Here is a 15612-nt window from a genome sequence, read left to right on the forward strand (position 1 = left end):
TTGCAAGCTGGTTGTTTGTTGGCAAATTGACGGCCCTTAATTTCTGTTCTCAGCTTTGAGCAGTTTTGTATAAATTTTGCAAACGAAAAACTACAGCAACACTTTAATGAAGTAAGCTACATCGTTCCTACTGACTTTCAGTTTACTATGATGTTATTGTGGTGAAACTTGGATATATTTTCTCGTGACCTCTTGTCTCATCATTTTCTATTGGTTCAGCATGTTTTCAAGATGGAGCAGGAAGAATACGAAAATGAGGAGATTAATTGGAGCTATATTGAATTCATAGATAATCAAGATGTTCTGGATTTGATTGAGAAGGTTCTTTTTTCTCATTGACACAAGAAATACTTTAATCATCCATCTCTTTTATAATATTTTCTATATTTCTTCCCATGTGGTTAAAGTACTCTTATAATTTTAGTTTTTGCCTTTTAGGAACTCAGTTTTTTAGCTGTGATAATTTTTAAAAATTTTATTTTCTTTCAATTTTTGAATAATATAATTTTAATTCCTCTACCTGAAGGACTTCTTGAATTTTCAATATCTTCTGTAAAGATGTTTTCTTATGTTTTTCTTTTTCTAAAGAAGTATGTGTCCAGAATCTTACAGATTACTTTGTTGACTGAGAGAAATTAATGACTAATATGCTCAACTTATCTCAAATGTGAGGAGTTCTGATTTTAGCTCATTAATTTTATGGTAGTCTAACCTAAAGGCATAGAGCATATGAGTCTGCCTTGGGTCCTTATTCTCTACTTGTTGTTGTGACTTGTAAAGGTAACTTTGAGTCATAAGTTTACAATGAGCAATCGCCTAATATTATGACTAGAAGAGGGATAATTGTCTTTGGTAATGGAAAAGATATACTGCACCTTTTGCTGCGGCGATGGATCTATGGTTTGTGCAGCCGAGAAATATTTTGGTTGATTCTGCTAATTCCAATAAGATCTTTTGCTGGAAGGTGGTAGTAGCATAATATTCTATATTAGGTTTATGATTTAATCTATACAGATGTTGAAATAACAACTTTTCTTCAAATATTTGAAAGATAATGTGTTCATATTATTTTTGACCAGTTACTTGTTGCCCCCTTGAATAATATGTTTTGGTGATAAGTAGTTTATAGGACTTCACTTATTTAAAGTTCTACTCATCATCATATTAGCCTATTCCACATGATGGGATTGGGTGGAGCAGAACTCAATGTTGAGACATGAGAAGGCACCAAGAAGAATTGACAAACTTTATGATCGATATTCGGTTCTATGTTAACCTGTTAGTTGGTGCCAACTGCCAAGTTCCTGGCTGTAGTATAAAGCAAGAAAGGGGCGTCCCATGAAAGGTACAAGGCAGTTGGTAGGTAGAATTTATTGTAGTTTTATGATGAGGAGGATGAGAATAAAGTTAGTCTAACAGACAAAATGTTTCTCTTTGCTCCACTTTGTCCCATATGATAACTCTTATAAGTTATTCATACTGATCAGAGGTGAATCCATGTCTTATCTTTTATGTTGTTTTCTGCAGAAACCAATTGGAATAATCTCACTATTGGATGCAGCTTGGTAAGGAAGTCTTCTTTCTTGTTCAGCTTCTTTATTTCCACAAGAAGGTTCTATTCTGAGCTACTTCTCATACAATTGTCTCATTCTTCAGTATGTTTCCAAAGTCGACTCATGGAACATTTTCTACCAAGCTGTTTCAAAGCTTTCCCTCACATTCCAGAATGGAAAGGACAAAATTTTCTGAAACAGATTTCACAATATCTCATTATGCTGGAAAGGTAAATCAACACTTACTTTTGTGAATTCTGAAAGTAATAAATTATTATAAACGTCTTTGTCATGATCTAAGCAGGTAACATATCAGAGTGATTCCTTTCTGGATAAGAACAGAGATTATGTTGTTGTGGAGCACTGTAACCTTTTGTCCTCTTCTAGATGTTCTTTCATATCTGGACTACTTGCTTCAATGCCAGAGGAGTCTTCAAGATCTTCATACAAATTTTCTTCTGTTTCTTCCAGATTTAAGGTAACAGAATTGGGAAACTTTGTTTCTGGAATGTTGACGCATCACCTTCTTCCGTTGTACCTTTACTTCTCATTCATTTTTCCCCTTTTTTCCAGTAATATCTCTAATTTGTGGTAAAAGAACAGTGGACCCTGTTTCTTTCTGATAATGATAAACTGATGCATTTCTTTAGTCATTTTTTCTCAGCCTTTTTGTAAACTTGCATATTTAGTGGTGACAATGATGATGGTGTTGTGAAACGGATATTCGGAATGTGAAATTGATACTGGATTAAGCTTAAGTCTGATGGAAAAAAGAAATAAATTTAACAGTTCAACCATGTTCTTGTAGATCACTATGTATGCTTAGAAGGAAAATTTTACTTTTTTTTGAAATCAATGATTTTCTATGGTGTTTACATTGGGGAAGAAACTTTCAGTCATTTAGTATTGTTACTATTTAGTATCTACCACGATGAGTTGAATATAAAACTTCATACTCATGCATAGTCACATGAATTTTCTTAGTTGATGGTGGTAGCAGCTTCTATAGATGAAATAAAGTTGTGAAAGATAGAGGTAATAGATGTCTTTTTCCACAAACAATGGATGTGGTTGTTGTTGCGCAATTCATTGAAGGAAGACAATGTGCTGTAGCTGCACATTAAAAAAATATATAATCCTCGATATTAAATAAATATGTCACAACGTCATACAATCATCATAACTCTCTCTCAAATATTTCACATGATGCATGCTAACCATGACCATGCATGATATCAAATACAGCCATATATGATGCATATTGATCACTCGATAATCAGATAACCAAATGATAATAAAATCATATGCATTTCTCAACATCACAATCATCACCAACATCTCGGTATTATATCATCATACTAGATCACTGTGCACAGTCAACACCCGGTACCCGTTCTCAACATAATGTCCGAAGGCTTAAAGCATACTTCGCCACCTGCAAGAGTGTTAGAATATGAAAGAGAACAATTCTAACAGATTAAGCTTTTACAATAGTTGATGAGTTATTATGATATTATAGTAGGAAATCGTCCGATTCCACCTATATTATCAATTAAATAATTGAACCTCTTCCTATTTAATCGAGTTCATTTCAATGTCTCGAACCCAAAAGTGATGGGAGTGAATATAAAAGATAAAGACCATGGTTCTCTAACATTTTAAAGCTTTTAGTATGGATGTCGAGTTGATAAGATGAATAGTAAGGAGGCTGGTAAAGTGTTGCCACTTGATAGGGTGATCATTACTGTTGGGGACAGTTTAAGATTGGTTAGATTTTTTTTCCCCATTGACTACACTTGAGGTAGGTTGAGATGTTTGAAAACATTTGCATCATTCTGATCTCTTTGTTTGTTGTACATATCATGGTGATGCTTTGTTGCTTTGTAGGTCATTAATGTTACATCCTTGGGAATATGAAGTCTAGATATAATCCTTCTTTCTCAATCTTTTTGAACCATCTAATGTTATTCATTTGGAAAATGTTCAGCAACTCATTATTTATAGTATAAATATTATATTCCATCTTACTACCTCTTTTTCTCTATTATATGTTCAAACTTCCATACCTACCGCTTTGCACCTAAAGGATATGTTGCATAAGACTTCCATAGACAGGATTTAACTGTACATATCTTCATACTTTGACATCATCTTTTGATAATTGTGTTACATGGTTTTAAGCACCTTAAGGGTTGCATTTATAAGTTTACTTCGTTATGCACTCCTGGCCCTTGTGCACTTGTTGTACATGTTCTGAAATATAATCAGTGAATAATTATACATCAACATGTTAGTGCATAAGACAGCTTTTATTGGTGAAAAACGCAAGTGTACCTAAATTACCTTACTGATACTTTATCTTATTGGAGAACGCGAAACTGAAAATGGTAGATTTGCTATATTTGTTGTTTCAAGGAGAATCAACATAGTGAAACTTTTTCAAAATAATTAGTACCATATATGTATGAGACCTAATTGCCCAGCTGTACTTTTCTTGGGAATCTGCATTGCACATCTTTCTTCTTCTAAACTTTTCTTCAGGTTTAGACAAGAAAGCCGACCTAGAGACAAACTATAGACGAGATGAAGAATGCTGCTATTTAGTTTTCTAATGAAACAACAACACGAAGCTGAACCAATTTGCCAAACTTGACTGGGTCAGCATGTCGAAGTACTTTGTCTAAGTATCTTGTTGACAGGAACAGCATGTCTAAGTACTGTGTGCAGAATGTTAGGAGATACTATCATGTTTCAAATTTTAAATTTCTGTATTTTACTTGTTTGGTGATGAATACTTAGAAAAAATTTAATAAATACTTTATTCTAAGTATTTAGTTTACCACTTACCAGTATGGGTCACAACGAGAATTTCTGCCTTTCTGGTGACAAGTACTCGAAAGAACGTACAACTGTGAAAGCACAATTCTTAATTCATAGTATTTAAGTAACTGATTATCTTTATGCATGAATATACATTCTATGTGGTCCTAATACATATAAGAAGCATGGTTAGCATTTTAAGTATGACCGCATGGATAGCATTTCAAGCTGTTAAGTATTTATAATTTGTACTACAGATTATTTATGTGTTCCTGATTCATGTATTCCGTGGCTCCAATATCAATGGTGATTAGTCGCTGTAGATTTTTCTTGTTCCTTGAAATATGGCAAGCTATTGTATCCAGAGTCATAATATGTTCATAGCGGGGTTAATCTTTCTTGATGTTTGATTACGATGAATTGGTTATCTTTTATACAACTGAAACTTCGCTGCTAGGTTAAGTGGAACTTTTAGGTATCTAGCAGTTTTACCTGATTCTTATTTTCCCTTCAATTGATCTCAGCAGATTCTTTAACTGTTTTTCTGATTTATGTTTCTTGCACGAAATTTTTAGTTGATTGGTTCTCTTATTTGTCTTATATATGAGTCCTGACTGTTTTGCCCTTTGACTTGTTTTACTGAACTGATTGGTAAAGCAACAACTTCAAGCCCTGATGGAGATACTCAACTCAACAGAGCCTCATTACATACGCTGTGTGAAGCCAAACTCTTTCAATCGTCCTCAGAAGTTTGAGAACCAGAGTGTCTTGCATCAACTGCGATGTGGCGTAAGAACCTTACACTGATGTTCATTTTAATGACTTATGAGTTTTTTCTTGCTTTCAACTAATGCTGCTATACTTACCACTGATGTTCATTTCAGATCCATATTTCTGTATGTTTCACACGATTTGCATTTCATTTATTTTCATTTCTGAATGCTACGGGTTTTCTTGTTATGCACGGTGCCCAGTGGTATTGGTTAAGAAGTTGGAACTTAGTACTTGCTGTGCAGGCAAGGTGGATCTTTGATAATTCATTGTTGTTCATCTTTATGTTTTTGAAATGTTCAGGAGCTCTATTTTCTGTCTTTCAGTTGTTATTGCCCTTTATCTGACATCTTTATTCAAGTAAAAGTTATAGAATATCTCATATTATTAATATAGAAAATGTGGTATGTATCACAAGTCTTCTATAGTATATCATGGATATTTATAACTTGTGAATAGAAAAGGAGACCATAATATAGTTGATAATGCTCTAGAATTATGGCATTTAAACTTGTATCATAGTGCCATTATCTACTGATAACTTTGGTAAGAATATATTTTTTTCTGATTTTCTCATCAAATGGTATTTGGTGATGGGATGACTTCCCCCTCATCTGCAGCCACTTGCTTAAAACTTTATGGTATGCACTAATATGCCTGATTAGTCTCTATTTGCTGAGTAATTTCTATTTGCAGGTCTCAAATTTTCTTTGATCTTCCACTGTTTTTCTCACCATTTTTTCTTTTGATCATGCTGGTACTTTTACAATTACTTCTGTTGGAATGCATGCATTTATTGAGCACTAGCGCTCATTTATGGCAGGCTATCCTGGAAGAATCTTTTCTAGAGTTGACTCCTTTTGCTGTATAGCCAAAGCACAACAGTATTATTTGCTGTCAATAACTGATATTGTTTGTCCTGTAACACTTGTGCTGGATATAATTGACCTATGTAATTGCTATTGGTTGAAACTGTTCCTCGTTATGCAGACAATGTTTTAGTTAAATTGTGACTATTAATGGTAATTTGTATAGCAAGTAAAGCTTTCAAACTTTTTTTTACATAAACTACAATTTGTCTGACAAATTCTTTTGGTTTGCAGATAAGTAAGAATAGTTCTTGAACAATAAAAATGTTGGTAGAATACTGTCACACACAATGCTATTATTATGGCTGGAATTTTGCTTTTGTACAAAGAACAATTTCGCTGATTACCAAGTTGTCAAAATTATTTATCTGGTGTCATTGGTTTTGTTCTGGTGGGTTTGTATATTAAGTTGTCTTATCATTCAATTTTTTTTATATGTCATGATGCGAAATTTCCCCTACGCTTCTCTTATTTTTCTCATTTTATCATTATTATTATCTTTTCTTTAGCAACTTAAATTACATATTTGAGTCATATATCTTACTAGGTCTATTTGGTGTGGCGCATGGAATATAATTTTTTTTTTCCAGGGTGTTTTAGAAGCTGTTCGGATAAGTCTTGCTGGTTATCCAACTCGAAGGACTTATTCTGAATTTTTGGATCGGTTTGGACTTTTAGCTCCAGAGCTCATGGAAGAAAGGTATCTGGTTAAATCATTACATGGTTTCGTCCAATACTTTTTCCAGGATACTTTTCAGCCATACTTTGTCTTCTAAGCTTCATTTGAGAAGTTCGCCAATGCATTTCTTTTCATATCGTTGTTGGGGGATACCTTCTCTCAATGATTCATGATCAGTAATAGTTTTAAGTAAAAGAAGCTTGAAGATGTTCACTTGTCCACACATGGAAGATGTGGGCAATCTTCTTTTCTTCTTCATTTGTATGTACATGTGCTTATCAATGCGGGCAAAGCTTGAAAAATACAATTGGCATGGATCGTGAGAAAGAAAAATTGGCGATTTCTGAGGTTAGATATTTCTACATCCGGAATAGGAATATCATACTAGAAGTAATTTCTACATCTAGAAGTCATGGTATCTTTATTGATGAAAAGTTGGAGCTTAATTTTTATGACGTTGATGTATGAATGACACATAAAGCATCATGACTCATCAGGAATCTGAATCTTTCCCTATATTTTATCCACTATCAGTTCGGGAATCTATCCTCTTTTCCCTTTGAAATGGTCAAATGGGCAGAAGTTCTATGCTCTAATGATGCATAAGATTGATCTATACATTTTGCATCATTAGATAAACCTTTTCTAATATAACTATGGTTGCCATGGAGTTGAAGGCTAGTTAAATTAAACTTAGATACATGGCTAAATAACATCAGTGATCCATTGTCAGAACAAAGAAGTTTCTTACTCATTGTGTACCTATGGTCAAACTGGAAGCTTTAGTATGTTTGCCTAATGTGTGAACTATAGGCTACAGAAGGACAAAGACGCGTTGTGATTTTCTTTTATATGTTGTGTGCATTTGTTTTATTATATTGCAAATCATCATTACAAAATGCATCATTAGTAAGGACAAGGGCCTAATGGAACTTTGGTAGTAGGATAGCGTGTAATGGGAAAAAGAACTTCGCACAAGTTGTTGCTTAATTTGGTTCTTTTTAGCTTAAGGAAGAGGTAAGGGATAGAAAGTATTGTCGATGAATGAAGTGTAATCTATGGATTATGCAATCTTGTTGAAGAGCTTGGCAACAAATTGTTGTCAGAGAATGCGCAAGTAGTCTTGTTAATTATGAAATTTGTTGCTCGGAAGTATATCACTACATAATAGATATGAGACAATCAAGGGGAAATTGGCTTTTCCATAGACTTCTTAATTCATACCTTATATGGTTCATCTCATTTCGCCACTTTTCATGGTACCCTTGAATGTTTGATCTTCTACATGAAACATGGACCGGATATCTTATTCGATAAGTTTGCAATTATGAGTGCATTTATTTTTCTCTATATATTTATTTTACATCTCTCTTTTATATTTTGTTGGCAGTTATGACGAAAAGGCATTGACGAAAGGGATCCTCCAAAAGCTCAAACTTGAAAATTTCCAAGTATGATACAATTTCTTACATGCTTTTACCTGCAAGGACTTAGAATGACTATCGTGAAATGCCTTTTGAAAATGTATTCTATGCTGTGTTCATATTCTTATTTGTTGCAACTTTGGATGAAATCATTTTTGATTGTTTCATTGGTAAATGATGCATGATGTCTAGTCAAACTTGTTGTTAGGCAGAATAGCACAAATATAAGATTAATATTTATCTCACTTAATTTTTCAACTCATTTTAAAAAAAGGAAATTTCAAAATTGCTACCAAGATTTTAAATAAAATGGAGCAACTATTGTGTTTCCATATAGCACGAAGGTTGTTTCTGGTTCTCTGCAATTGATGATTGGTTTGAGATGTAAATTGGCCCTTAGTTTTTATTAGCAATTAACTAAGCCCATATCTTGTGAATAAGTAAACTCTATTTCTCTGAACATCAATTATAGTGATACAAAGCAATTGAAGTTTCAATATTGTAGCTTCTTAGACATTATCTCTATATTTATTTAATCATTATAGTTTGAGAAATTGTACAGAAATTGTATACTTGTATAGTTATGTATTGCTATAATCTTCGTGGATTTATAATGATATATTTCTTTAGTACTTGCATTTTCCTTGCTTTAAACTGATTTATTCAAATAATGCCTTTTTAATTAAACATCTTTTATACAATCTAAGTGTGCTTATGTATTCATTTGGCCATTAGCATGTGGTTAGAAATTGTATTTATTATATAAGAAAGCTAGGCCTCTTCCATGTTATCCTTTTGCTAGTTCCCCTTGTATTTGTAGTACAGATTTCAGATATGGTAAAATACATGTATGTGTTAGTTCTAAGAGCTTATTAAGTCTTTGAACTATTAAGAAGCTGGGAATCGTGTAAATTTCATTTGCCTATTTTTAAATGTAAGGATGCATATACTCTTCTCTTTTACACTTGACTCCATTTAGTTCTTTGACATCCATTTCTAAGTTTCAAATAATGATATTTTACCTTTGCAGCTTGGCAGGTCCAAGGTTTTTCTTAGGGCTGGTCAGATAGCAGTTCTAGATTTGCGACGTAATGAGGTTTTGGATAACGCTGCAAGGTTCATTCAGGGTTGTTTTAGAACATTCATTGCTCGTAAAGAGTTTGTTCTGACCAGGGGGGCTGCAATTTCTCTCCAAGCATATTGTCGAGGTTTGTTATTGTTGTTTGTTTTTTCTACTGTGCCTCTTGTAATCTGTGTAGTTACTAACAGTGCATAAAATTCCATGATGTGGGTATGTACGGTCAGTATTCCATACTGTCTATAGACAAATGATAGCCATCTTAGGTATTTTAACAAATGACGGCCATCTTAGGTATTTTAACAAATGACAGCAACTTAATAGATCAGCCTTTTCACTCTAGTTATGACATACAATCTTTTTTGTTGTATATCCTAGGCTGCTGGCTACTAGCTGAGCGATAGGCAGCAGTCTGAATTTTTAACTTTTTCTATCTAGAGGGAAGGAGGCCATAAATTGTCTCCTGACTCTACTTAGTTCCCCAATCCATTTTCAAATCAGAATATGTTCTATACTTGATTAGTAGTCATACTTGTGGAACATAAGCTCTCAGTTCTTTGTTGTGGCAACTTTTTATTCCATTATTCTTCTTTTTTTTACTTCTCAAATCTCAGTTCTTAACTGTGACTGCCTTTTATTTTATATTTCTCCTTTTCTATTTATTATTGTTCCTGCTTCTTAAGGCATAAGAAGTGTGTTTTCTTAAAGGTTATTTTCGGATGTTCTTTTGTATTGAGTTTCTTGTGTTGACATAGGTATAACTAAGCTCTCTATTTCTTTCGGGATTGATTGATTTTTTTTCCTCAATCAAATAGTTTTGCAGTACAGATACTTTATACTCTTAAACATTATTTGAATGTGATCTTGTGCATGCTAGAGAAATGCATAACCAGAAAGGATGTTGTGTGCTAGCTAGTGTATAACTGTGTGCTTTTTATACCTGGCTAATGCCACCTTGGGTTTAAGAAGTTTGATACCTCTATGCAGGACACGTGGCAAGATGCATATATGCAATTAAAAGAGAAACAGCAGCAGCTGTATTGATTCAAAAATATGTTCGAAAATGGTTGCTACACCAGGCCTTCTTGCAACTCTGCTCAGCAGCTATACTTATTCAGTCTTTCGCCCGTAGTTTTGTGCTACGCCAGAAGTTATTGTACATCAGGGAGCATAGGGCTGCAACTCTAATCCAGGTATTGTTGTAATCCAGGTATTGTTGTTTTCTAGCTTGATTTCTCACCAAGAGGCTCTATTTAGTTGGGTACTATCAGACACAATATCTTGTTATAGAACAAGATTTGTAATACTCATTGATAACGCAAGTAACAAAGGCTGTCACAGTGCATAAGCCTCTTACCTTTGCACGATATGGGAGGGAAGATGTATGAGGTTGTACCCTCGTTTTTTAGGAGATTGTTTTCAAGACTTGAACCGGTGACTTTTTGGGTATAAGGGGGCAATCTTTACCGTCGTATTGACTGACACCCTAATCAATAGTAATGCAAGTACTTGCTACTAACTATCATGGCCATCTAAAATATGAATTTTAATTTCTAAGCTACAGATTTGGTTTCGAATACTTTTCTGTTTTTCCATCATGAACAATCTTTTAGATGATTGTGGTATCATACTTTGCTTCTTGTTGGCTAGCCATATATGCAGTTTTGAGTACATGGGATGAGAATTCTGAAGAATAATTAGTGACTCAGGCATATAGATTTAGTTTTGGCCCCATTGTTTGTTTGGAAGCTAAAGGATGTATGTGAAATGCATGGAAATATGTTGCCAAGTGAAAATACATACCTCGAACTATATTTCAGTCTTACTAGAGTATTTTGGCCTTATAGTAGTGTGCTCCATGGCACTTGTTTGTGATAGACTTGAGCGAACGAGCTGAATGTAGATTGATTGGATGAAGAGCAAGAAATTGTACCTTCAATTTGCTTTTTATAATATCTCACCAATTTCTTATAGACAAGTGTTTCTTGAAAAGGTAAAGCAAATGTAATGAAAACCTGTGGTTGTCCATCTGATGGCATAATAGTGGGCAAAGTATGAAGCTAAGCAGACACATCTGATCATGCAATTCTTTGGTTTAAAAAGAAATTGTAACATCCATGAGCTTCATTGGTGACTTGGGTATGTGAGAACCATGGGTTGACATCAATGGAACAACCAAATTTTATTTTGGATGAGTACTGTGCTTTGCTACAAAGCTCACGAGGGAAGAAAAAGATACAAGAATAGTAGTTTCAGAGTTAAATAAGGTGTGAAATCCTTTCTCTTTACTGCATTGAGTACAATAAGAACTAAGAACATCATTTAGTTGATAATTTTACTTATAGCTGCTCGAAGTATTTAGTAGTTTAGAAAAACAATCAAAATTCATCCAAGCCTATGGTAGTGAAATTAGGTAGAGAAACTAATTCATTATAGTTTGTATTAAATTATAGAGCTATATACTTGTCTTGTTTCTAAATGAATGTGTGCTAGAGCCAAATTATTCTTAAACTTAGTGTGCGGAGTTGTAATGCTCGCTATAAAAATGATAACTGAATTAATTGAGGCATCTGTAGATTTGGTACACCTTCTATTGGTATAACGTAGTTGTATTTTAGCATCTATCTGGATTATATGTTGAAACATGATAGGAGGAGGTATAAGACTGAATGCGCATCCTTAAAGTTTGAACTCAAACATATCAATTCCAATTGCGTTTGTGATTTGGGACTGATGCTTCAGGGCCGTAGTTTCTGAATTACTGTGTAATGATAGAAGAGCAGTAATAACTAGAAAGCAGTGAACAAATTACACCGGGAAACTCCAGGTGACCTTTGTAATGAACTCAATCAACTTGTACATCAAACATATACAGTAACTATGTGCATGCTACGGATAAGTGCAGTAGAATTATTTGCTATGAGCTGATGTCCATAATCTATTGTCAAGATATTTATTTGATTAGACATAATAATTGGTTGGAGAGATTTATAGAGGAAATTATTATCAAATGAGAAAAGCTTTGATTCAAACAGGTACAACTTAAGTTCTTATGCAACACTCAATTTCTAGTAAATTTTGGAATATTTATAGTAAGGTATCCCTGTAATATTACGTTAATTGGAAGTAACTTTCTTGCTTCATGAGGCCCTTATAAGTAAAGGTGTAAAATAATCTTGATAGCTTGCAAGCCACTTGAGCTCTGTTCGTTTTTGTCTTGGATCGAGCTAGTTGCAACTAAATAAAGGAACCGAGCTCAAGCTCAAAACTTGAGCTCGTTTATTAATTGAGTCGAGCTTGAGCTAGGTTTCGCTCACTAGAGCTGGATCAAATTAGATCAATATACTTTTGTATATTAATATTACACAAATTTACAGTTCATTTTGGCATTTTAGAAAGTAGCAAAGGTGGCTGCCTTGGCAGGGGGAGCATTGCCAGCCTCGCAAATGGAGTAGGTGACAGTGATTTGGAGGTTGGGCCAACAAGGCAGTCTTGGTTGGTTAGGCGGCCCTTTCTGGCGTAATAGCAGGTCGAAATCGAGCAGCGGCAAGCAAAAATGAGCGCGGGCCATGTGTATGTGTGTATGTGACATTGGGAGCACTACTTTATTTTCTTTTCTTTCTCTCACATTGATAACCATCACTTCCTTATTGTCTTCTCTTTCTTTTCTGACGTTGGGAATCACCACTTCCTTTATTTTTTCTCCTCTTTGACGTTGGGAACCATCACTTTTATTTTCCTTTTCTTCTCTCTGTTTTCTCTCCCTCACTGGCTAGCATGCATCCACTACTATTAATTTTTTTTAGATGCATTAATTAAATATACATGTATGTCTATGTATATATATATACATATTTGCAAATTGTGATCTTTTGTTGTTTTGGTTGTAAATTGTACTATTATAAGTTTTATATATGATATATCATATACGATTATTTCTTATTTTTATATTTTAAAAATGCTAGATCTGTCACTTGCCTTCTACCATTGGTGCTTTGGAATTGCTAGATAGCACATATGGTTAGACCTTTTCCTCTTATATAGGTTACGGGTGTTTGAATCTCCATGGTAATGTTTATTACGTTACTATATGTACATTGCAAAGGCGGGTTATTTAGTCTCACATTCGAAAATTGATATGTTAGAGAAGTTCTTGTAATAAATGTTCTCTGCAATAATGCTAGTGGTTTTCAGAAACTCAACTTATTTGGAAGGTAATTTTTGTAGATGACCCTTAATTGAGCGTAGCTTGACCTGATATTAATAAGCTTGAGCTCGTTTAGACTTTAGACCCCTACTTATAAGCAATGACCTGGCACTTCTTATTCTTTTGTTGGATATACTTTTCAGATTCTTGTCCTTTCCTTTCATATTTCCCCCCCAGATCTACTAATAGTTTTGTCAAATATTATGGAGACAATTAATACACAACTAGCAGTTTTAGACTTTCAGTCTTGATGTTATCTGTCATTGAAGTTCGCTTTTTTTTTCTATTATAAAAACCACCCTTAGGAAACATTAGTGTATTATACATATTCAGTTTTGATAAGTTGTTGTTATTATGTTCTCATGTTCACAGGCATCATGGAGAAAGAGGAAGGTACATGTGGCCTTCCAGCATTACCGATATGCAGCAATATCCATTCAATGTGCTTGGCGACAAAAACTTGCAAGAAGGGAGCTGCGCAGGCTTAAATTGGTAAAGAAATTTTTTGCTGCAATGAGCTATGTTCTTTTATTGTATATGCTAATTCAGACACATCAACTCTACATGCACATAGCTGTTATTTATTCTTGTAACCCAGTCTAAAGTCTAAACCATATTAAATTAGCTCAGATATGCCCTATCTGCTACTTCCTAGCATGCAATTTATTCCCTGTAAGGTTGTAATAGTTGCATATTGGTATTGTAGACCTTTCTTGGTGTTTTTTTTTCAATTCTATGCTTATTCAGAACTGAGTCTTCCTTTGTCTAGTTGTCTAATGCTTGATATTGGATCAAGATGAAAAATTCCCTTTGTTAGCCACTTCTGTAATACAAACTTGGCTGGAGTATTAGGTGCAAGTAGTTGTTTATTTCTTAGATCCAATCCTCTAAAAAATGTCCAGCTTTTGCAGCCACATATTCAAGTACCCATCTGAACTTGTTTTGTTGTTTGTGGGTTCTTTCTGGTAAACTAAAGTAGTCAAGGGCTTAGTATCACCTGGCACTATACATTCCAGCCAGAACATGAGATATTGTGTTTCCGTATTGTGTTAAACCATACTCGTACATGCATGGAGAATACATCGGAGGTTCTATTGACTGCTGATTCTAGTCTTGCTATCTCACTACCTTTTGCCGGCAATGGATCTTTAAATGATGGTCCTGCACGTCCTCACCCTCCTTTTCTCCGCGTGATGCTATGTGCCTCTGGCAAGATGCCTTCATAATTTAAAGGGTTCTGATTTTTGGTTCTTATATGCTATACAACATGCATGATTTTATTTTCTTGGCTGTTTTCTTGCTTGTGCTATTTTGAGGTCAAGAGTCATAATCTTTTTTCTTTGGAAATTTTTAGGCTGCAAATGAAGCTGGTGCTTTACGTGAAGCTAAGAACAAACTTGAGAAGAGATTGGAAGACCTTACATGGAGATTAACTCTAGAGAAAAGGCTGCGGGTAACAATTTTTTGCCTTCCAGCTGTTACTTTTATTGTAACCTAGCTATGGTAACTGCTATTCTGGGTATAATTAGTTTAGACTAATAGTTACTATATTGAAAAATTCAAGTTGTGTAGATGCCACACTCTGTTACAGCTCATTGTTCCTGCCTAGGTTGCTTTCAGATGAATGCAAGCATTTCACCTCATGAACAAGCTGTAAACCAATGGAATAATTAGAAATGAAACTACTAGGATATTGTATATGAAAGTAGAAGCTCTATGGATTGGTCCACGAAATTACAGAAAAACAGATATAATTGGTATTGTCAATGGCTGGATGGATCATCAATCAGGGAATTGTGTCGCACAATTTTCTCAACCATTATGTTCTTTATCTCTCTTGGAGTAATTCTCTAATGTTTCTTGAAACTTCCGCATCTAGATTGGGGAAGTGGATTGCTGCTTTATTATGATCCATTGTGTTATTTCCTTGTATCTTGGACTTTAAAACTGCAGGCAGCAAGTGAGGAGTCAAAGTTGGCAGAAGTTGTGAAGCTTCAAAAAGCATTGAAGTCATCCAATGCTGAATGCGCTGGAGCCAAATTAACTGCTGCTGATGAATGTGCCAAGAGTGTATTACTTCAGAGTCAGTTGGATCGTTCAGTGGAAGATATTGCAATTTTGCAAAAGAACCTTGCAGAGATGGTAGAAGTTAAAAAGGAGAATGACTACCTCAAGGTATTGCAAAATTATGTGCTGGGTAAAATAGTAGTC

General features: G+C 34.4%; 1 protein-coding gene across 2 annotated transcripts in view; it reads left to right on the forward strand.

Moving 5' to 3' along the window:
- Positions 1 to 15612, forward strand: part of LOC140802741 (protein OPAQUE1-like) — a 33382-nt gene that overhangs the window by 8902 nt on the left and 8868 nt on the right. For both annotated transcript variants that reach the window (XM_073158328.1, XM_073158338.1), the window contains exons 12-24: positions 54 to 111; positions 220 to 321; positions 1528 to 1565; positions 1657 to 1783; positions 1858 to 2031; positions 5031 to 5162; positions 6604 to 6713; positions 8083 to 8143; positions 9147 to 9324; positions 10182 to 10387; positions 13774 to 13893; positions 14756 to 14854; positions 15355 to 15576. In XM_073158328.1, the coding sequence (XP_073014429.1) occupies positions 54 to 111; positions 220 to 321; positions 1528 to 1565; positions 1657 to 1783; positions 1858 to 2031; positions 5031 to 5162; positions 6604 to 6713; positions 8083 to 8143; positions 9147 to 9324; positions 10182 to 10387; positions 13774 to 13893; positions 14756 to 14854; positions 15355 to 15576 (1627 nt within the window). The remainder of the gene's footprint in view (positions 1 to 53; positions 112 to 219; positions 322 to 1527; positions 1566 to 1656; positions 1784 to 1857; positions 2032 to 5030; positions 5163 to 6603; positions 6714 to 8082; positions 8144 to 9146; positions 9325 to 10181; positions 10388 to 13773; positions 13894 to 14755; positions 14855 to 15354; positions 15577 to 15612) is intronic.

Source organism: Typha latifolia, chromosome 1 (assembly GCF_019914945.1).
Source record: "Typha latifolia isolate L0001 chromosome 1, TyphaL0001v2, whole genome shotgun sequence".
NCBI lineage: Eukaryota > Viridiplantae > Streptophyta > Magnoliopsida > Poales > Typhaceae > Typha > Typha latifolia.